Source organism: Notolepis coatsorum (assembly GCF_963971535.1).
Source record: "Notolepis coatsorum genome assembly, chromosome: 5".
NCBI lineage: Eukaryota > Metazoa > Chordata > Actinopteri > Aulopiformes > Paralepididae > Notolepis > Notolepis coatsorum.
Window position 1 is genome coordinate 136,170,855 of NC_140169.1, and position 22,540 is coordinate 136,193,394.

Genomic DNA, 22,540 nt, shown 5'->3' on the forward strand with positions numbered 1-22,540 from the left:
TTTAATATCCATAATACTAAAGGTTTGACTAAGATTTTTATGAAATTGTATTGTAAAAAAATAATTTAATAAAAAAATGTATTTACCACCATTAGCCTTTTCATGTCACACACACCTAGAGGGCGCTTGCACACCACAGTTTGGGAACCACTGGTCTATTGGAACCCGACGTATTGGACAATCTATTATTTTGGAAAGTAGTTATTCTACAGTTATTCACCGGCAAAGATGCAAAAAAAATCTTAATTTATATTCTCCTTTGTTTCATCACAATTTACTCAAGCCTAGTAACAGACACAATATTTCTGACACTGAGAATACATTCCCCGAGGTCCCTAGATGTTCCTAGATACCAGGAACATGTAAATTGACCTTGTAGAAGTGGAGCAATCTTCCATTTACTTGGGCATGTACCTTTAGGCGGAATTTCAGAAAATAGGGCTACAGCTTCGGTTAGGCTTTGGGCGAGGCTATCAGAAAAGTGTGTCTCTGTAGTCTTGAGGTAAAGGCACTTGCCTCCCATGCCAGTGCCCCAAGTTCGTTCCCCAGCAGGGAAAATTTACACATTGTACATTTTCATAATACATCAATATATTACTTAAGCTTAATGTTCTTTTCAGGAACGGTTTTTGTTGATTTTTTATTTTGCAAACTTTAACTTTTTTTGTTCTTTTCGGGGTCGGTTTTTGTTGATTGTTTTATTTTGCAAACTTTAACTTTTTTGAATTTGTTTTTGAATTAGGGGTAGGTTGTTCTATAAGCCATTTGGCTTCAAACCTATCCTTTTCGCTTGTTTATTTGTAAACATTTCGAAACATTTTTGAAAATTTTTTATCCACTTTTTCTCCTGCTTTTTCTGTTTTTTCTCCCCAGATTTTAGACCAGATAATAAACTGAATGTAGAGGGAGCGTTTAGACCAGATAATAAACTGAATGTAGAGGGAGCGTTTAGACCAGATAACAAACTGAATGTAGAGGGAGCGTTTAGACCAGATAACAAACTGAATGTAGAGGGAGCGTTTAGACCAGATAACAAACTGAATGTAGAGGGAGTGTTTAGACCAGATAACATTCATGTCCCATAAGTCAAAACAGCCCAAAGCTAATAAGCCACGGCCAGCTGGTCCTGTGGCGATCCTAGAGATCAACCTGTTCATTATGCTCATTAAAGCTGCTCTGCAATGAAGTGCAGTCAGATGCTGGGTTTAAGAGGACAGAAATGGGTTTGTGTGTGTGTGTGTGTGTGTGTGTGTGTGTGTGTGTGTGTGTGTGTGTGTGTGTGTGTGTGTGTGTGTGTGTGTGTGTGTGTGTGTGTGTTTGTGTGTGCGTGCGTGCGTGCGTGCGTGTGTGCGTGCGTGCGTGCGTGCGTGCGTGCATGCGTGCGTGTGTGTGCATTAGGGATGGGCACGAATACTGTTTTCCCAGATTGAGTACTTGCATGAATTACTGGAGTAGTGCTCGAGCAATTGTTTAGGGAAATCTATTTTTAGAACGCATCTTAAAGAGCATGGCAGCAGCAATAATGAGATATTGCGCGGAGTCACACACACACACACACACACACACACACACACACACACACACACACACACACACACACACACACACACATACGCTACCGATTTCATTACAGTATGTCTCACTCCGCGGACATAACAATGCACAGCAATTATATCCGATGCTTAATGCTTAACGTCAGTCAAAACGGTCCGTCTACATGATCACCTCTGTCTGCGGTTATCCGGTTTTTGTGTTTACTCACCCTCTCTGCTGATCAGCTGGGCTAGTGTTTGCTACCTGCCCGCTGTCAGCGTCAGCTGTTAGCATCGTTAGCCCCCGTTGTCAAACTAGCCAGCCGGCTTCCCTCTACTCCTGGGTTTTCGGTTTGGATCATCTTTTTTTCCATCACATGTTTTTCCCCAACTGGATTAACTCTCTACATGTACCTGGATTGTTCGTGAGTTCTGATCACTCCACCGCAGTGTGCTGTTGTCCGAGGCTGGATTCGTTGTGTGTGGCTGGTCGTTAGCCGGTTAGCTGCAAGCCCTGGACAGGCTCCAGTATGTCCAGAACTCAGCTGCCAGGGTTCTCACTCACACCAAGCCCTGGCAGCACATCACCCCCACCCTCATCCATCTCCACTGGCTTCCAGTCAGGTTCCGCATCACCTTCAAACTCCTGCTCCTCACCTACAAATCCCTCCATGCCCTCGCCCCCCGGTACCTGTCTGATCTCCTCCACCAGTACACTCCATCCCGGAACCTACGATCCTCTGATCTAGGTCTCCTCTCCATCCCTCGCACCAGGTTACGGACTTTTGGGGACAGAGCCTTCAGCGTGGCGTCCCCTACCCTCTGGAACTCTCTCCCCCCCGAAATCCGCAACGCCCCAACCCTGGACACCTTCAAATCCGCTCTAAAAACACACCTCTTCACCAAGGCTTTCCCCATCAGTTAGTTTTAGATTAAATTAGGTCCATTATCCCCTACTTTCCCTCATCCCCTTTCCCCCTCCCCCCCTACTTTCCTTGCCCTATTTTTTGTCCTGATTGTAAAGCGACCTTGGGTTCTATGAAAGGCGCTATATAAATTTGATTTATTATTATTATTATTATTATTGCAGTGAGGCCCGTGGACCCGTATGTCTGAACGCTACTCAAAGTGGGCGGCATGTTGTTGGCGCAATTTAGAAATGCACAAACACAAACAGCTGTTATTGTCTTTTAGATAACGCTAAGCTATAGCTGTAAACAAGCTTTTCATGGTGAAGCCTCCTCACGCTCTCATGCTCCACAGCTTCCAGTGTCGTCTTCCTGCAACAACTCACAGGATTTCAGAGCAATATTTTGGTGGCTGTGTTTGTTGGTAACCAAATAAAAAAATCTACAATAAAATCGGAGCACCCTCAAAAACCGCTAAAGTTCAGTTGAAACGGCGAGTATTCAAGGAATTGATTACTCACACCCATCCCTAGTATGTATGCCCACATTTGTGTGTGTGTGTGTGTGTGTGTGTGTGTGTGTGTGTGTGTGTGTGTGTGTGTGTGTGTGTGTGTGTGTGTGTGTGTGTGTGTGTGTGTGTGTGTGTGTGTGTGTGTGTGTGTGTGTGTGTGTGTGTGTGTGTGTGTGTGTGTGTGAGAGAGAGAGCGAGAAAGAGCGAGAGAGAGAGAGAGAGAGCCCTAGGGACCCCTTATACTGTGTGATATCATCTCAGTAACATAAAGTCAGCACTTCCAGGTTCTCCTGGACCCCTCTGGCACACTAGGGTGTCTTAAACCTCGCGCAGACAACAAGCTCTCTTTTACATTATTTTATTGCGCTCTCTCATTTCATATGGCAGTAGGCACACTCCCCGGCCTACTCATTCTACTGTTGCACAAGACACTATCCATCAAACTTGCACAATGCATTCGGTTCTGGTATTTCTATGTGCTCTGTGTGTGTGTGTGTGTGTGTGTGTGTGTGTGTGTGTGTGTGTGTGTGTGTGTGTGTATGTGTGTGTGTGTGTGTGTGTGTGTGTGTGTGTGTGTGTGTGTGTGTGTGTGTGTGTGTGTGTGTGTGTGTGTGTGTGCAACTCGATATCACAAGATCCGACAAGGATGACAAGATCAGACCAGACGCGTCTCAACTCTAAACTAAATAAATGGTAGATTATACAACCAGGGGGGGGGCGGCTGATTGGCGCAGTGGGCAAGGCGCTCGCCACTAACGCAGGAGACGCTGGGTTCGAGCCCAGCTCTCGGCGTTGCTACCGGTTTGGCCAGTCGTTCATACTAACACAATTGGCAAGTGTTAGAGGGTGGGAAAGCCGGTGGGTGGGGGATTGGACGTTGTGGACAGCGACTCCTACAGGTCGGTTGGGTGACGCCGGTGCGATGGAAACAGGAAGTAGCGGGGGCAGCGTGAGCCTCCCACTCGTGAATACCAAACCAAGCCGCATTTCTCGGAGACGGTCTCTGATTGGCCGACGCCTGTTTCTAGGCACTCTTCGAAGTTGGTTAAGGTTAGAGTTTGTCTTAGAGCGTGACGGCAAGTTCTTTCGACAGTTAAGCTTAGGCACTCTTTCGAAGTTGGTTAAGGTTAGAGTTTGTCTTAGAGCATGGCGATAGAACGCCAGGTAGTTTGCAGGCTGTTTGGCGTGGAAATGGGCAAAGACACAGCTCATCACGGATTGGGCAAACACGTCAGTGGCCAATCAGAGAGCGTCAGTCAGTGCCAATCAGAGAGCGTCTCAGAGAAATGCGGCTTGGTTTGGTATTACTCCTCGCTACTGAGAGTTCGAGCTGCTGCTTGGTATTACTCCTCGCTACTGAGAGTTCGAGCTGCTGCAGTGAAAAGATGCGACAGGCTGCCTCCTCGTGTACCAGAGGGGACACGTGATGTAAGGCTTCTCACTACAGCCGACCAGTGGGAGGCATAGTCTAGCAACGTTCAAGACAGGGGAGGGAAGAATTGGATAATACGAAATTGGGATGGGAGAAAAATAGAAAATGGGGAGAAAAAGTGGATAAAAAAAAGATTATACAACCAGGACTTGAACTGTAGGTTCACAATTCATTGAGTAACTTGTATAGTTTGACTACAAAAGACACATCCTCCAAGATTCAAGCACAAATACAAAACAAGAACAATCATTCTTCTTCTTCTTCTTCTTCTTCATTTCATTCAGAATCTGTAAGACATGCTTGTCTCAAACCCCCACCCGCTTTTCTTGATCATTTCTTGTTGTTTAGGGACATGAGAGAGAGGTAACTGCACCTTGTTCAAACATAAGATAACGGATAAGAGAAAAAAGACACAAAAACTGTTTCTTCATGTAAGGAAATGTGAGACCTTAGCCTTTTACGTATTTCGGGTCACTGGTTGTACCAGACCAGCCCAACTCTGTGATTAGTTTGCTAAAGAACCAATATTTTTCATGAAAAAGTTACAAAGTGCAGGTTCAACCCTCAAGTATTTACTGGTACATATATTGGTCTATATATTTTCATACATTTGTATTAGTACTCAAAGTGAAAAGGAAACAGGAAGGGGAGATATTCTGGTACCAAGCATTAGTGAGCAACTCTAAGTTGCAAACGCTAGCCTATATCCTATGACATTTATTATATTTTACAATAAAGCATTTCAAAATGTCTTTCTTTGTCTGATTTGTTGTTTTCATCTGTGAGTGTGTTGGTTCTTACCCTGGTGGAGGTGTTGTTCTCATCTGTGAGTGTGTTGGTTCTAACCCTGATGGAGGTGTTGTTTTGATCTGTGAGTGTGTTGGTTCTTACCCTGATGGAGGTGTTGTTTTCATCTGTGAGTGTGTTGGTTCTAACCCTGATGGAGGTGTTGATTTGATCTGTGAGTGTAGTGTGTTGGTTCTTACCCTGATGGAGGTGTTGTTTTCATCTGTGAGTGTGTTGGTTCTTACCTTGATGGAGGTGTTGTTTTCATCTGTGAGTGTGTCGGTCACCTCCAGATGACCCTCCTCAGCCACCTTCTGGAGAACCATCCGGAAGGTCCCAACCAGTCTGAAATCAAACAATGATAGTCGTTAACGGAAAACTCTATTTCGTTTTCTTTCTCCTGTTTTCGACTCCTCCTTCCATCTCTTCCTAATTGTTCAACGTTGCACACCTCTCACCTTTGTAAATGTGTACTTATTTAGTAAATAACACTTTACTTTTGGGTTAGCGAAAACAAAAACATCAGAAACAAGCTAGCTCTGTTCCATTGATCTGACACATTAGGCTAGAGGGGGTACAAATTATCTAAGAGGTCATGAGGAACGATAGGTTATGACTATAACCAAGTTCTGTTAATTAGGGATGACGCTTGGCATCACTCATGCACTCCCTCGCGTACGTACACGCGCACTGAATAAATTCCACAAATGTACCTTTAATACCAGTATTAGTCTGACCACACCCCTCATCAGCTTACCTTCATAAGCAGGTGTGTGGTCACCTGCTCTCCTCCTACCCAAGCTTTCACCACAAGGTGAGGTCAAGGGCTGCAGCGGCGTCGGATGCCAAGCGTCACCCCTAATTAACAGAACTTGGTTATAGTCATAACCTATCGTTCTGTATCATTAGGGGATCCGCTTGGCATCACTCATGCACACAGGGAGGCCAAGCGGAGCCACTGGCCGACAAATACACCCCGCTGAAGGCCCCCCACAACCAACAGAACAGGGAGGGCCGAGCCCCCCCGACCCCCCCTAATGGAGGGCACCCCCCCTATTAGAGGTTTCCCGGGAGGGCGACGGACCCGACCGTGCGAAGAGGCACTCAAGCAACTCAACGCACAGGGTGAGCAGACCGTGGCTTGACCCCACGACTACACACACGCACAACCCGCATGCCACCCGGGAACGAACGGAGGGAAAAAACCTCGTTACTGCCCCCAGAATCACGGGGTCAAGGGCAAACCCAACCCTGTGGCAAGGCCGTAGCAGCGGAGCGCGAAGGAAGACCCAGACCCACCAAAGGGACTGGACCCCCTGGAACGGGGGCCCGGAGAAGTCCATGATGCCAGCATCAAGACCCCACCAGGTGGGCACGTAGTGCCCCGCCCCCCACATCGCCAGCGTATTCGGACAAAGGCCCCTCAGCCGAGCGGGCCCTGTCCTCCCCGATAGTACACTGCCTGTCACACTGACCCTGCAACAGGCAGTCAGCATGGCCGTAAGCACACAAAAAAGGTTAACCAACGGAAGCAGGCAGCGCACCGAGGGAAACCAGGCAACAGGCTGTTAACCCTAGCCTGGAGACTGCGGACGAGACAGGCGCCAGAAAGGACAGCTGAACACAGCCGCCCCGGCGTATGCTGGCGTAGTTGCATGACCAAGGCTCCATCTAAAAAAAAAAACCACCCAGAGGGGTCGAGGCAGAGAAGGCTGACACGATTGGCAGACGTCATGAACGTGCAGGGGCACCCTCAAACCGGTTAACCCGGGAGTTGACACTGCAGCAATACACCAGAGAACCAACCACCCAGGTGTTACCCCATGCGGTGGTTGGTCCCATAACCCCTCAGGAAAAAAACCCAAAACACACCTGCGCTGTCGCAGCCCGTGTTCCAGTTTCCAACAGGGTTATCCCGGGCCTACAGGTCAACAAAACATTACTTCGGACCGGGCCCGGTGATACGGGGAGCACAGGGTCCCCCGAGGAGGTCAAGACCACCCCAACAGGCCCCTCTTCGCCATGCGTAAGAGAAGAGCGTAAGAATGGAAAACCAGCCCCAGCACCCCGTACTTGGTATTCCCAGAAGGTCACCCAACCAAGTACTAACCAAGACCAACCTGCATGGCGGCCGAGATCCGACGAGATCGGACGCGTACAGGCTGGCACGGCCGTAAGCCATTACGACAGAGTAGAATACAATGTACCCAACAAGGGTTCCATAGCGCTCAACCCTGTGACACCCGGACCGACCTAGCATTTTTCCCCCTGAAAAAACCCAAGTCCCTCAGGGTACCAGAACAGCAGATCTGCATCCCCGGCGGACAACGGGTCCAACTGATCCGGACCAGCGCGACCAGAACCAGTCCCGTGCCCTAACCACGCCGACATGCCAACTCCAGGAGAAGGGGCAGATATGCGTGTTGATCTTAAACATAAAAAGAAGGCGCCACTCAGACGTTCCGGTGCGAACCGCGCCCGGCAGCCCACCCCCAGGGCGTGAGACCCTTCCACATATGTTCAGATCCATTCCGTTATCATCCCCTGATATGAACGAGAACCCGTCGACAACCACACAGGGCGTCGGAAGAGGAAAAACCCCCATCCCGATTGCTTTATAAAAACGCTGTTTTAACCCCAAGCAATCAAGGCGCGCCAGTCAGTTACCTAATGTCCAACAGAACATCCTGAGTTAGCACTATGTGTGCGTTGGGCATATCCACATCAATAATAGGCTATTTAGACCATCTTATTGAATCCCCAAGACGCCCAGGGGAACGACAAGAGGGCGGGATGCAACCAACAACATGAATGAATGAATGAAAACTTTAACCAACAGATTGCAGAAAGGGTACAACATAGTATGGCTCAAAACACACAATCGGTAAGGGGAGGCAGACCTGAGAAAGACGTTAGTCTTGTTTCCATCAGGGGCCCCCATTTCCAATTCATCTAGACACATCCAACTCTTTATAATAATAAAGAAGAAGCATCACCCGTATGAACCCAACTGCACAGCTGGGAGTAAAAAACCTGTTTTCACATAATTTTACATCCAGTCACTCTTCTTTAATCAGAGAGTAAAGACTAGACCCTCCCAGAAAACCTTCCCACACGAGTGGTAGTCATGAGAAAGACATGCAAACTGTGAGTCACGTGACCAACTGACTCAAGTTTACACATAAATCGAGCACAGCAGACCCGTGAGCCCTACGCTCTAACTCGACACCTTAAGACACCGTAACTCATGGAAGGCGTCGCCATAGCAACACCGCTATGACGGGGGGAAATTCTGCCGGCTCCTCTCTGTAATAGGAGTTGGCAGGATAACCCTCCCCCCCCCCCTGCCAAGACGTCTCACCGGCTCGGCCCTGACTGGCTCAGCAGAAGAGATAAAAATCCCCTAAACCAATCAAGTGGGAAGGAGGGGTTTATTCGACACCCCCTCACAAAAAACCCTTCGTTCCCTACACACAGAAACAACCGTAGCCATTTTGAAAACCTCCGGTAGAATGCTAATGTATAGCGTAAGCGTAACCCACAAAATGTGAACAGGATTTACAACAAAAACAAGTCGCATGTGTGTGAATCCTACACCCGTTTATATATGTCGTACATAGCAAAAAACGCTGACCGAGAGTAACGGCTAGGCCGTGGAACGTGTGTACGAGTATTACTGCAACTAACAACACAGCATTGTGAGACACATATACCCCACCATATGATTTGTTGAAGAAACACACAGTTTGTTCGGCCAAAACATAGTCCCCCTTATGTCGGGGAACTTCTTTATTATCATAAGTTGTTTTAAGGCACAAAATCATAGAGGGGCCGGGGAGGGTGTAAAGGAGAGGGGACACAGAGGGGAAAAGTCACTCTCAGCAGCGTCTGCCACCTCGCGCCGCTCGAGTCTTGCCACCCCGAGGAGCCCCGGAGGGACGGTAGGTTACTGTCTGCTGGTCACGACGTTCCCTACCGTCTCCTCCGGTCGTGGATGGGCCGGCGGTAGCAGAAGCGCCGTCTCTTCTCCTGGCCTTCTTGGAGGGGCCAGCAGCGGCGGCGGAGGCAGTGGTAGTGACGACGGAGACAGCTCGACGTCGTGGAAGCCTTCTGACTCCACCGGCAAGGACGGGAGGCGGAAAATGGGGTTGGAGGATGGATCTCTCCTCTGCCATCTCTCTGCATGTTGAGGTCATCAACCGCAGGGCCTTCCCGAACAGACCAGCGTCGGAGAGGGCGGCCGTCAGAAGAGGGGCTCTCTTCCGTTCCGGCACACGGGCCTGCTCCAGCCAAAGATGACACTGGCCCAGGGTAGCCAGGGCGCGCACTTTCCCCATGGCTATGGCCAGCACCTGGGAAAGGTGCAGGACAGCTCCTGCCGCCTGGGTGATCTGATCGCATTTTACCTCGTTCAGATCCGTGCCGCCCGTCATAATCCCCGATACAAATCTAGCCAGGTGGGCGATGTTAGACGCCGCAGCCAGCGATTGTGTACCAGCGATGAATGACTGGTCACCCCAATATGCCAATTGCCTAGCCGATTTACCCTGGAGGACCGGCTTGCATAAGGGTTCCCACACCATATCCGGACAGAGGAGAGTGGCCATGGGACTGTCAAGCCGAGGCACGCCCTCCCCCATACCTTTGACTAACCCCGACACCCGCGTAACTGGTACGTAGGCGGGGGTTAGTCCCATGATGTTGGCAACCGCCTGACCCTGACGAACATAGGCCCCCATTGATGGGAAAAATGGGTAGACAACATCCACCCCTCTCACTGGGCGACGCTGCCAGCGATGACCTATGAGATCATCAGGGACAGGTGCAGGCAATGGCAGCGGCAGCGGCACGCCGTTTGCGGCGGCGGCTACCGCCATGAGCTCGGGAAACAAAGCCCGCAGTTCCCCCTGCGGACCTTCCTCCACCGAACCCGCATCCCTCACATGCAGCAGGCTGCAACTGGTCAAGGAGCCACAGTCTGATGTGGCCGATAGTAGGGCATCCTGCTGATGAGGCCAAGGTGGTTCCTCGACATCCTCGAACAGGGAGTCCCATGGAGCCATTTCTCCCCCCTCCGGTGTTTCTTGGATAAGAGGGATACTCTCCACCACGGGACCATCATACAAGAATCCGTCCGCCTCTTCCATGAAGTCCTCAGTTTCCATCGGAAATCCAGAGCCGGACGCATCCTCGCTGGTCTCCAGCAGTTCCCCAAACCCAGGCCGTTCGCGCCTGCATGCTACCATCTTGCGACGTGAACGGGCAGACGCGAAAAGTTTGCGTCGCAAATCCTCCGGCTCCAAAACAACCGACCGTTCACCAACGGACGATTCCCTGGAACCAGAGGAACCAGAGTCGAGATCAGGCCATCGCCGGAGTGACGGCACCGACTCCTCGGCTCTTCGGAGAGGCAAACTATGCATCGGCTGTCTCCTGGGCTGGGTCGGCAACCACGAAAGTGGCAACAGCCCAGCACCAGAACGCACGACGGAGGCGGGAATGGAGAACCGCTGGTGAAGAGTAGGTCTAGCGGGTCTACTCTCCGCAGAATACATTATGACCCAAACTTTTTCTTTACAACAGATATGAGAGAAGAAAAAATTAAGCACAATGTAGACTTGTCACAACTCTTTTCAACTAATCAACACGTCAAGTGGGGTACTACCGAGGCACTTCCTTGTGGTGAAAGCGAGAAGGAGGAGAGCAGGTGACCACACACCTGCTTATGAAGGTAAGCTGATGAGGGGTGTGGTCAGACTAATACTGGTATTAAAGGTACATTTGTGGAATTTATTCAGTGCGCGTGCACGTACGCGAGGGAGTGCATGAGTGATGCCAAGCGGATCCCCTAATGATACAGAACTAATATGTTGCAATTTTTCAATGGAAATGGAGATTTTTAACTACCAGTTACTATATAGAAAACTAATTCAAAAATGTTAAATGGTTAGGTTGACTAGGTTGACTAGCAATAAGCTGTTCCCTGCTGAATAAATTTTTTTTAGAAGCTATATTTATTTACACCATGGACTAGGTGACTATTAGCCTTGTAGCGGTGTCCACTTATAGTGCCTATAACATTTACCGTTGGGCGCCAGACAGGTCTAACCCCTGCCAATGAAGATAAAATTACCTTTTTGATTTGATTAATTAGGCCTATAGCTACGGCATAAGACTGTACCACATAATAGACAAATAATATAATAATTTGATTAATAGTAGGCCTGGACTAATGGCCATGCTAAATACTAGGTTAATTTGCTAACAAAGAAACACTCAGGAGTCATGCTCAATTCAGAGTCAAAATGTCCATGTATTGGATTAAAGTCAAAATCATAAGCAAACATTTTAGAACACAAAACAATTCATTTTCAGACCAGCCTGTGATTAAACTCCCATAAACCAGTCCGTTCACTCCGTTCAGTTCATTTGGTGAACAGGTATAGGCGTTTGCCAATAGTTCCAACTTTCAATAGTTGGTGATGACCGCAACGCAACTGAGCGAATGAATGAAAAAATAGAAAGTCTCTAAAAGAAAATATGTGTGTGTGTGTGTGTGTGTGTGTGTGTGTGTGTGTGTGTGTGTGTGTGTGTGTGTGTGTGTGTGTGTGTGTGTGTGTGTGTGTGTGTGTGTGTGTGTGTGTGTGTGTGTGAGTGTGTGTGTGTGTGTGTGTGTGTGTGTGTGTGTGTGTGTGATGCGAGAGCAGGGGAAAGAGAGGGGCGTTGGACTTGGGGCTGGAGGTTGCAGAGAGAGATAGAGATGTTTGGCTGGGGCTGGAGGTTGCAGAGAGAGATAGAGAGGCGCGTTTGGCCTGGGCTATGTGTCGCCGTCATTAGGAAGCTTGGAGAGGGGAATGTTTGAGTCGGAGACGCTTGCGTCACAGCCTCGGAACAGGAGCAAAACAAACAGTGCAGCGTGTACCCTACCGCACCGAAGTTCGCGTTGGGTGAAGATGATCAGGTCGTAGACGTCCGGACTATCCACGTTGGTCATCCATCCCGTGTCAGGTAATGTTTACTTGCGCGTTTTCAACGTTATCTAACTACGGTTCACGTTCTCCTTGCTCTTTATATCGGCTGCACGTCTTCCTTCAGTGAAACAACATTCAAACTCGCCGCTCTCACTTCCGCGTCATGACTTCTCTCACGTCTCCTGTCTCACGTCTCACAAGGCCAACCCACCACCGTCTGACGTCTCACCTCTTATCCGCTATCAGATCCCAAATGAGCGCATCCGTAATTGACAGCCATAAAGGGACAGGCGCACTTTTACCAGGCAGGTTAAAGCTGCTCTGTTACAGCCTACTTGGCCAAGTCTCAGGCCTTCATGTGTCAGTGGTGATGGGTTAAGAACTCTCCTTTTACCCTTAAATCTCAGTTTTCTAATGGTTAATAAAAAGCTTGTTAACACATAGTTCCTCATTGGTTCATTTATTGTTGTACTTGTCTTTGCGCCCCTTAACACTTTGAGTGCCAGCGATGAGATTTATCGTTAGTTCATGCCAACCGTTGAGTGCCAGCGACGATAAATCTAACTTTTTTTTTTATTAGCGATTTTAATTCATATTTCATCAATCTAGTCTCACGTTAGTGCTGCAAACTCTCTCTGAGCTCCATTGGGAAAATACCGCCCCCTATCGTCTCTCCCTGTTGTACTGCACCCCATTGGATTAGACTGAATGAAACACATGCGGGGGGGGGAAATCCAGTTTCCTCATTTTACTTCTCAGACAAGTCACCCGAGAGGATCCAAGTCATTGCCGAGCCCCAAAACAGCGTGGAATACATATTTCCAGTACCCAGCACTGGATCAATAAACACGATCAATATTTGGAATGCCGATCAGGAATTGGAATAATCTTTTTGGAGAACATCTGATCTGAGGTAAGGAATCTATTTTACCAGTCTTAGGATAATCAGAACTTTTTTCAGAGATATCAACATGTGCCTATGTGTGTGTGTGCGTGTGTGTATGTGTGTGTGTGCTGATCAGGAAATAAGATATTCGATTTTTCAGCCCGCTTCTATAACGTGCATAAGTACACATATACTATCGATAATCTAGCGTTTATTTGAAAACGATTCATAAATAGGCAGAAAAATTACAAAGTTTTTTGTGTATTCCAGAATATTCCAGTAAAGGGCGATTATCACAGAATCTTTATATTTTTATATTATATTTTCCTGAAAAAAGAGCATTTTTCAAAATGGTATAAAACGGAAATGAACCGATTAAGAAACAATCCGTTTCGACAATGTTGACTGCAAACAAGTCATTGATAAGCGACGGCCAGATTAGACACATAGCCATAATTTAAGACATAGTTCATGCGTTTGCAAATATGAGATCTCTATCATTGAAGTGGACGCTGGCATACGGGGAGGCCTTTAGCGCCCCGCATGGCTGGCACTGAAAGTGTTAAAATAAAGTTGTATTCACGTATCAGTATCAGTTCTACTCCTACATTCCCGTTCGCTAAATATCTTTCTCCCGTCTCTCCCTTCCAAGTGTTCAGTGTTAGATATATTTCTCTGACAGCTCTACTCCTGTAAGTCACTCTCCTGTGTCTTGTTTCCTCCCTGGGGACAGTAGATGCAGATGACATGCTGGCGAGGTTAATCAGGTGCCCTGGGCGACTAATGGAGTTGTGTTGTGACAGGCAGAGACAAGCTGCCATGCAGTATGTCAAACCACACAGCACTTAGGGGAGGCAGGTTGGCTTCATGCATTAGATCATTCTCTTCCCCCACGCACACACAAACAAAAAGTCAAACTGTCTTTCCACCCATTCTGCATTTCTGTCTCTGTACAGATGTCCAAATGCTGTATACAAGTGTAACCAAGTGGATTTGAACCTGGGACCATAGGATCCACAGGCGGCCGCACTAACCAGCTGAGCTGAAGGGTCAGACCTGTTAGCAGGTGCTGGTTGACTGCGAACGACTCGTTAGTAGTTTACAGTCGTCCTCCCCCAGAGAAGTGCGTCCTCGCACGTTATTTCATCCATGTGCGCACTTTCCCAGGGTTAAGGCACTGAGATCCCACCCCCATTGCTAGGTGAACCTGGATACTGATTCACAGGGCAGTGAGATCCCACCGCTGTCACCAATGTAACCGAATGGATTTGAACCTGGGACCGTAGGTCCTACCCTTTAGCTCAGCTGGTTAGATCCTGTGGATCCTATGGTCCCAGGTTCAAATCCACTCGGTTATGTTATGTTGACTGGGCCAGGGGACTAGGTTGCGTGCCATGCTGCTATAGTGGGATTGCGGGTTTGAGTTGTAACCTATGGTATGTCAGGGGTCAGGGACATACACAGGCATTTTAGAAACAAAAGAGGGGGGGAGTGCCCTTATTTTAGCTGCAACCAAGCAGCTAGCCAGAGTGTGTTTCTCTGTCAGTTGGTCCATCCCAAAAGTTGTTGTCACACATTGCCAGACAAAGACAATGCATATAGTGCCTGGGGTGAAGCATAAGGCATCAAGGCAGCAAGCCGGTAAGAATGGGAGGTTTCCTGTAGCCAGATTGGTTGCAATTTTTCATAAATCATTGTGCTTGTTAAATAGGGTCTATTGTGGAGTTAACGAAAATGTCCATAATGTAGTCGATACCTTCTAGGAGGGAACGTTCTGTACGGCAGAGCAAAGGCATAATGTAGTCGATAAATACCTTCTAGGAGGCACATTCTGTATGACAGAGCAAAGGCATAATGTAGTCGATAAATACCTTCTAGGAGGGAACGTTCTGTACGGCAGAGCAAAGGCATAATGTAGTCGATAAATACGTTCTAGGAGGGCACGTTCTGTACGGCAGGCTCCAGATAAATACCTTCTAGAAGGCACGTACTGTACGGCAGGCAGGCTCCAGATAAATACCTTCTAGAAGGCACGTACTGTACGGCAGGCAGGCTTCAGATAAATACCTTCTAGGAGGCACGTACTGTACGGCAGGCTCCAGATAAATACCTTCTAGAAGGCACGTACTGTACGGCAGGCAGGCTTCAGATAAATACCTTCTAGGAGGCACGTACTGTACGGCAGGCTCCAGATAAATACCTTCTAGAAGGCACGTACTGTACGGCAGGCAGGCTCCAGATAAATACCTTCTAGAAGGCACGTACTGTACGGCAGGCAGGCTTCAGAGAAATACCTTCTAGGAGGCACGTACTGTACGGCAGGCAGGCTCCAGATAAATACCTTCTAGGAGGCACGTACTGTACGGCAGAGCAAAGACATAATGTAGTCAATAAATACCTTCTAGGAGGCACGTTCTATACGGCAGAGCAAAGGCATAATGTAGTCAATAAATACCTTCTAGGAGGGCACGTTCTGTACGGCAGAGCAAAGACATAATGTAGTCGATAAATACCTTCTAGGAGGCACGTTCTGTACGGCAGAGCAAAGACATAATGTAGTCGATAAATACCTTCTAGGAGGCACCTTCTGTACGGCAGAGCAAGGGATCCAGGGGCTCTAGCCCCCATTTGGACACTATCTGTGCACCTGCCTGACCCATGCCACCCCATAATCACCTCCCCCTCCAAGTATGCCGAGAACCCTCTCCACAAGTATTTCAGATACAGCCTATTCTGCAGTTCTCTACCCCTCCCATTCAAGCACCAGACGGCAATTACCTTTTCTCATTAGCCGCTATCAGCGCCCCCGAGGCAAAACAACTTAAGCAAAATAGATAACAACAGCCACACCGTTCACGGTACCCTCTCAGCAGCGCTGATACAAGGTTTCTGTTCTCTTCTGTCATCAGTGGAGTTGGCTGCTATTTATAACTACTTCCTTTGAAAAATAAAGCCAGACGCTACAAAGACTTGCTGGACTATATCAAAACTCTGTGGATGTTATCCTGGCCATGAGCTAGCTCGATAACATCGGTAACAAATTGAACTTCGCAAATGAGCGAATTAACCCAATTAGCCTCTTCGATCAATACCACTGATTCGTCTGCGGTTGTTCGTCTCCTATTTTGTCATTTAATATATGTGTATCGGTGTGAGGTTTTCAATGCTGCCACCCAAGGCCGCGGCAGAAGGAACCAGTAGAAATTCATGATTGCCAAATCCTCCCCATTCAACCGACCAATTAGAGACTCTGAATAATTGAACGAGTTTTCCCCAAACAATACAGCTAGCAGCAGAGCATGCAGTCATACAGAAAGAATGCACTGCAGCCGACACAGAGCCACTGCCATTATGTCAGGGTACCCAGCACCACGCCCATACACACAAGTTACACCACGCATTGGCATTCGACCACCGTATATACCTTAATTACATGCACACAGGAGCACCGTATAGGGGAGCTGTCAGACACACTCTGGCCCACAAAGGAGGGAAAGTACCGTAAAACACATTGATGACTCTGAAGGGCAGATAGTCAATAGTCTCACAACCTGGCACACTGGCGCATGCATGGTAGCACACACACACACACACACACAGACAGACACACATCGTTTTATACATTCAGACACACAAACGCACACACACACACAAACACACACACATACACACACATCGTTTTATACATTCAGACACACAAACGCACACACACACAAACACACACACACACACACATACACACACACCGTTTTATACATTCAAACACACACACTGTGTTATACATTCAAACGCACACACACACACACACATACACACACAGCGTAATGTAAGGCATTCTTGTTGTAATTGCAGTCATCTAATTACAGTAAAAGATCAAACAAGTTGTTGTTATTGTTGTTGTTTTTGTTATTAATACTACTACTACTAATAATAATATTAATAATACATGTGTGACGGATCGTATTGGTCTGCGTTGTGTTGTTGTTAAATGCTTATGTCCCGAGGGGGAGTCGAACAGGGGAGCTCCCGCGCCGCGGGCGACGACATAGGCCGCTGCACTAAGAAGTGAATCCACCCCTATGTACAGTACCTATGCGTCTATTAACCCTGTTATGAGGAAGTGAGTTTAACTTACCAGCCCATAATGCCACAGTCACTTGTCAACACCCCTGTTTCTGTGACTGTGGATATACTCACGGGCTTCCCCGTTACACTCACCTCCTTAAACTCACGCCCCTCAGGACATCTGGGTCACTGGGCACCACTGTGACGGATCGTATTGGTTCACTCTGCGTTGTGTTGTTGTTAAATGTTTATGTCCCGAGGGGGAGTCGAATAGGGGAGCTCCCGCGCCGCCAAAAACGAGTTAACTCATTATAGCCCGCCAATCGAATTCTGCCAACAACGAGTAAACTCGTTATTGGATTGTTATTTCTTTTATTTGCTATTTCCATTCATAATCCATCCTGCTATGCTGTAGGACTGTGTGGCACTCTGTCTGAGACCACAACGGTCCGATACCGCCGCCTAACGCCTTGCGACCGCTATTGCACTCCATTTGAAACTATATGGTTTATTTTCTTGGCCGAGCTGCGACATGGGGGCGGGTTCTCCACACTCCGGCAAAACACGCGCTTATAGGGATGGCATCGACAAGGGTCCCCGCCCGCCAGTTCATGTGCAATGCTGGATAACGTTGGACACAGGATCGCTGTTGATATTTGGAATGGCGATCAGATAATTGGCTTATTCTTTTTGCAGTACATCAGAGACAAGGTAAGGACTATATGTTATCAATCTTGCGTTGATCCGATATTTTTTTCCCCGCGATCGCAGCGTGTGTCTGTAATGTACTGGGTAATGTATGCCGTTGGTGGCGTTCGAAGCATAGAAAAACGACCCCCCCCCCCACCCTTTCGTGCATGCATGATGAAACATAATACCGATAATCTAGCATTGATTTCAAATTGATTCAATAATCAGACGAGAAATGGCACGGTTTACAATGAAATGCAGTAAAGCGGTGTTTGCCGGAGTTTCCTGGGATTACACAGGATCACTCTAAAACTATACTCATATTCACCACGGTATAAAACGGAAATGTATGGATGAAGGAATTATCTGTTTTTTGCATGTTGACCGGAAGAAACTCACTGAAAATCAACGTTGTTATTAGATCCATAGCTATAATATTTAATATAGTTTTAGCACTACAAACACCGGCATCTCCCCCCATTGCATTACAGCGCTGGCACAAACAGCCATACGCCCACAGCGACCTCTGGCATCCAATGTGTTAATAAATAAATACACAAAAATATATATATACAAAAATACTTTACCATATGGGGTGGAGGTAGTGAGACAAATAACATACAGCACTGAAATTAACAGACACACACAAGTCTCACTTTATAATGTCTAGAAATTAAACACACACAAACACACACGCACACGCATGCACGCACACAAACACACACACACACACACACACACACACACACACAGATACAGAGATAGCAGTGTAGCAATAGCTTTGGGTATTTATTAAAAATGCCAATAAGGAGACAGCGCAGTGTGCAGCCTCAATAATCTATTACTGTGTCCTCCTAACATCTCTCTCTCTCTCTCTCTCTCTCTCTCTCTCTCTCTCTCTCTCTCTCTCTCTCTCTCTCTCTCTCTCTCTCTCTCTCTCTCTCTCTCTCTCTCTCTCTCTCTCTCTCTCTCTCTCTCTCTCTCTGTCTGTCTTCCATCCTTTGTTTGTATTCTCTTTAGCCAGGCCTGTGAGGTGATGGATGTGGTATCCAGTACAGACAGAGGCTGCATTAGTCAGCGGAGACGTGGCACTCAATAACAAACTAACTTCTCCCAATCACATAACTTCACCCTGAGTTTGAATCAGTTTGCCCTGAAGTGCTGCCAGACGCCTCAGCTGTGAAGGGGCTGATACTGTACAGCTGAATAACACAGAGGAGGCTACCGGTTTCATGTGGTTCACAGTCTTTGTTCAAGATGGTGAAACGTCAGGGATACTTCTGTCTTTTAAGCTAAAAGGTCTTCGGAGATTAACCCTTTCAGGTGTACACTTTTTTTTAAATGTTCTCTGAATTTGATTATAGAACTCAACAAACCCAATTTGTTTTATTATAGAACCTGACAACCTCCAAACAGCAGACATAAATGTCAAATGCTTTGGAATAGGCTTGTGAAGATGTCTGATCAGAGACTTACTAAAAATATATTTAAATCGGACATTTCACATGGTCATCTTTGGGCTAATGAGGTGAAATCTTTATGTGAATGATTTGGCATTCATTTTCCAGAACCGATTATTGTGTGATATTCAGGAGATTAGTGTAACGTTTGGGGTTCGCTCTGCTCAGTGAGCGAACCTCTAGCGTTACTTGGTGGGTAATTGCCACGTCTATCTGTCCTAATTACACTCACTGGTACCTGGGCCCTGTTTCTCGTACCTGGTTCAACTAAGTCGATCAAGATGTCATTATCCAGATTCAGTTAACCCGATGTTCGAAGCCGGGATTTTCCTGTTCCTCGAAGGTGGATTCAGTCTCGTTAACTCGATTCAGACTTGAGACTCAGGCTAAGTGCGCGCGGCCGCTTTAGGTGAAAAGCCAGCACGTATCGATGGCAGAGATCCTGATTCTCTAACGGCATTGATTGATTAATTGATTTAAGACTTTATTGACAGATTGCAATACGGCTCAATCGCCTCGCCGACAAGTTAAATGCGTTATCTATAGGCTAATTCTAAGTCCCTCATTACCTCAATCAATCAGATTATATTTCTTTAAACTTGCCTGCTGGATTGAATAATCAAATGAGATCTTGCTAGCGAAAATAATTAGTTAAACTGTTATACAGAATTACGATACGGCTCTCTTACCCATTGATTGATGTATAGTCGATCTTTAACTTATCTCCAATGTGGTCTAACGGGTTGTTCTTTTGACTTTCACGCAGACGACCGGGGTTCGAGACCCTAGTCTTTTCCTTCTTTTTGCAATATAGGAATAATTCAATTTGGTGCACGTTGAGAGCTATATAAAGAATGACATCCTCAATGCATGTAGATTTATAATATTTTAACTTAAAACCAGGCTACTTTGGCGTATAATCATTAATATTATATTCAAAAAAATTATATTGGAAACACGGGGTTTTGAACACCGGTCGCTGGGTTGGCAGGCTTGAGCACTACCGCTGCACCACTGGACCAGATGGGATAAATTCATTGTTTATACATTAATGAACGAGAGACCCGTGTTTAGAATATTCTTTATTTTGAATGAAGTTTTATTTCTTTATCCTCATTCATTAATGTGACGTCAACGGCTCATTCAATTTCTCAAATCCGTCAAACAGCGCATCTCATCAGACATCTTAATCCCAGTTACAATTAAAATAACCACGTCATAATGTGTACATCGCACCGAGCGAGCGCCACGGTATATATAACGTGCATTATTTAGGACAAAGTGAATTTAGTATCAGCATTTTGGGTCTATTTTACATTTCAAAAGCCCCCTCTGGAAGAATGGAGCACAAAAACGTAATTCAGAATGGTATAATGCAGATTGTAGACTGTGGGAATAATTTCAGGAAACGGGCTGTCACTTTTTTGCGGGGGCGTGGCGATGGTTCAGGCTAACTTGAACTTAAACTCTGCTTTCGACCAGGCTCAAACTTTTGGATCTGTTGTCATGGTGATTTGGAAAATCCACGTACGGGGAATCGGAAAGTCCGGCTTAAGTCAGAATTACCCGAAAGTTATCCGGCTAACTCAGTTATCCAGGTACGAGGAACGGGGCCCTGGTGTGGCTCGTTAAATGTCTCTTCATATTCTCCCGTGTCACCCAAACCCTGTCGATCACTATACTGTCTGTGAGTATACCTACATGTGTAAGCCTATTGCTCCTTGCCACAGAGGATAAGTTTGTTCCCTATGTGTCTGAGTCGCCGTGTCACTTTGATTGCCGATTTAATTCGTTGTTGAATGTTTATATTATTGTGTGTATATGCAGCACCGTCGTTTGACGTGTTTACCACTCAGCGTGTTTTGGAGACCTTGCTTTCTCCCCTTCATTTCCCCCGAATTATTGTATTTACTATAGAGTATCCTATGTATTGTGAAGCGTATTTAGCGTGTGTTTTTTTTATCCGCCATCGTATGCGTGTTCATTAATCTACTCGAATTAAAGAACTAAAGAACTTCAGTCATCAACGTATATAAGCCCCCACCATCAGAGCTGGCTGCTACGTCCCTCCCGTCCATAACTGCACCCGCCATCTACGCAGGTGACTTCAACTGTCAACACACAGACTGGGGTTACAACTACACAACACCTAACGGAGAGGCGCTCAGCGAATGGGCCTCCAACATCGATGCTCTGCTGTTGTACGACCCCAAGGAGCCACCAAGCTTCTTCTCTGCACGCTGGAACACCTCTACCAACCCAGACCTGGCCTTTGCCGTATGCTGGAGCAATGACCCGAAACCAGAAAGACGCGTCCTAGACAGGTTTCCCGACTCACACCACCGACCATCCATCATTAAAGTCCCATCACTGGTGCAACCGGTATTAGGGAAGCCTGTCAAAAGATGGAACTTTCGAAAGGCCAACTGGGAGGTATTTGCTCAGGAGACGGATAAGAGGGCAGCTGGTCTGCCAGACCCAGATGCAACCGATGTGAACGCCGCCTATGAGGCCTACTGTGGGGTCCTCCTGGGTGCGGCAAAGAAGACCATCCCACGCGGCTACAACAGGAACTACATCCCTGGTTGGGACGAGGAGTGCAGCCGCCTCCTGTGCGACCACCAGAGCGCTGGCTCCAGGGAAGAGGTGGATGCGACTGCAGTGGCACTGCTCCAGAGACTGGACAGCACGCGTAGAGACAGATGGACTGAAGTAGTTGAATCAATTGACTTTACCCATTCTAGTCGGAAGGCGTGGCAAACGATCAACCAGCTTACAGGCAGATGTACGAAGCCCCCAAGCTGCCCAGTCACTGCAGATGCCATCGCCTCCGAGCTCCTGAAGAACGGTCGTTACCCAGACGCAGACAAAGATGTTACCCGCCTGATAACACAGGAGGTGTTTTCCCTCTCCAAGGTGGCCAGTGTAGATTCTAACCTCTCAGGAGAGTTCACAGCAGATGAACTTGATGAGGCCATTAGTAAGCTCAAGACGGGCAAATCTCCAGGCCGTGACAACATCCACCCGGAGTTTATCACCCACCAGAGCACAACAACATCTGACTGGCTCTGTGCATTCTTCTCTGCATGCTATCAGAGGTGCAAGATCCCCAAGACCTGGCGTCGTGCTTCTGTAATTGCCCTGCCAAAGCCAAACAAACCTGCGGAAGACCCCAAGGCATATCGACCCATCTCGCTGCTCTGTGTTCCATTTAAGATATTGGAAAGAATGATCCATAGCCGCATTGAGCCAGTAATTGACACACAGCTCCCACAGGAACAGGCCGGTTTCCGACGTGG

General features: G+C 47.2%; 1 protein-coding gene across 1 annotated transcript in view; it reads right to left on the reverse strand.

Annotated features, from left to right (window-relative positions):
• Positions 1–22,540, reverse strand: part of otofa (otoferlin a) — a gene marked incomplete at its 5' end in the record, with an annotated part of 319,129 nt that overhangs the window by 139,509 nt on the left and 157,080 nt on the right. Inside the window, one exon of the mRNA XM_084314280.1 lies at positions 5,415–5,514. Coding sequence (XP_084170406.1) covers positions 5,415–5,514 — 100 coding nt within the window. The remainder of the gene's footprint in view (positions 1–5,414; positions 5,515–22,540) is intronic.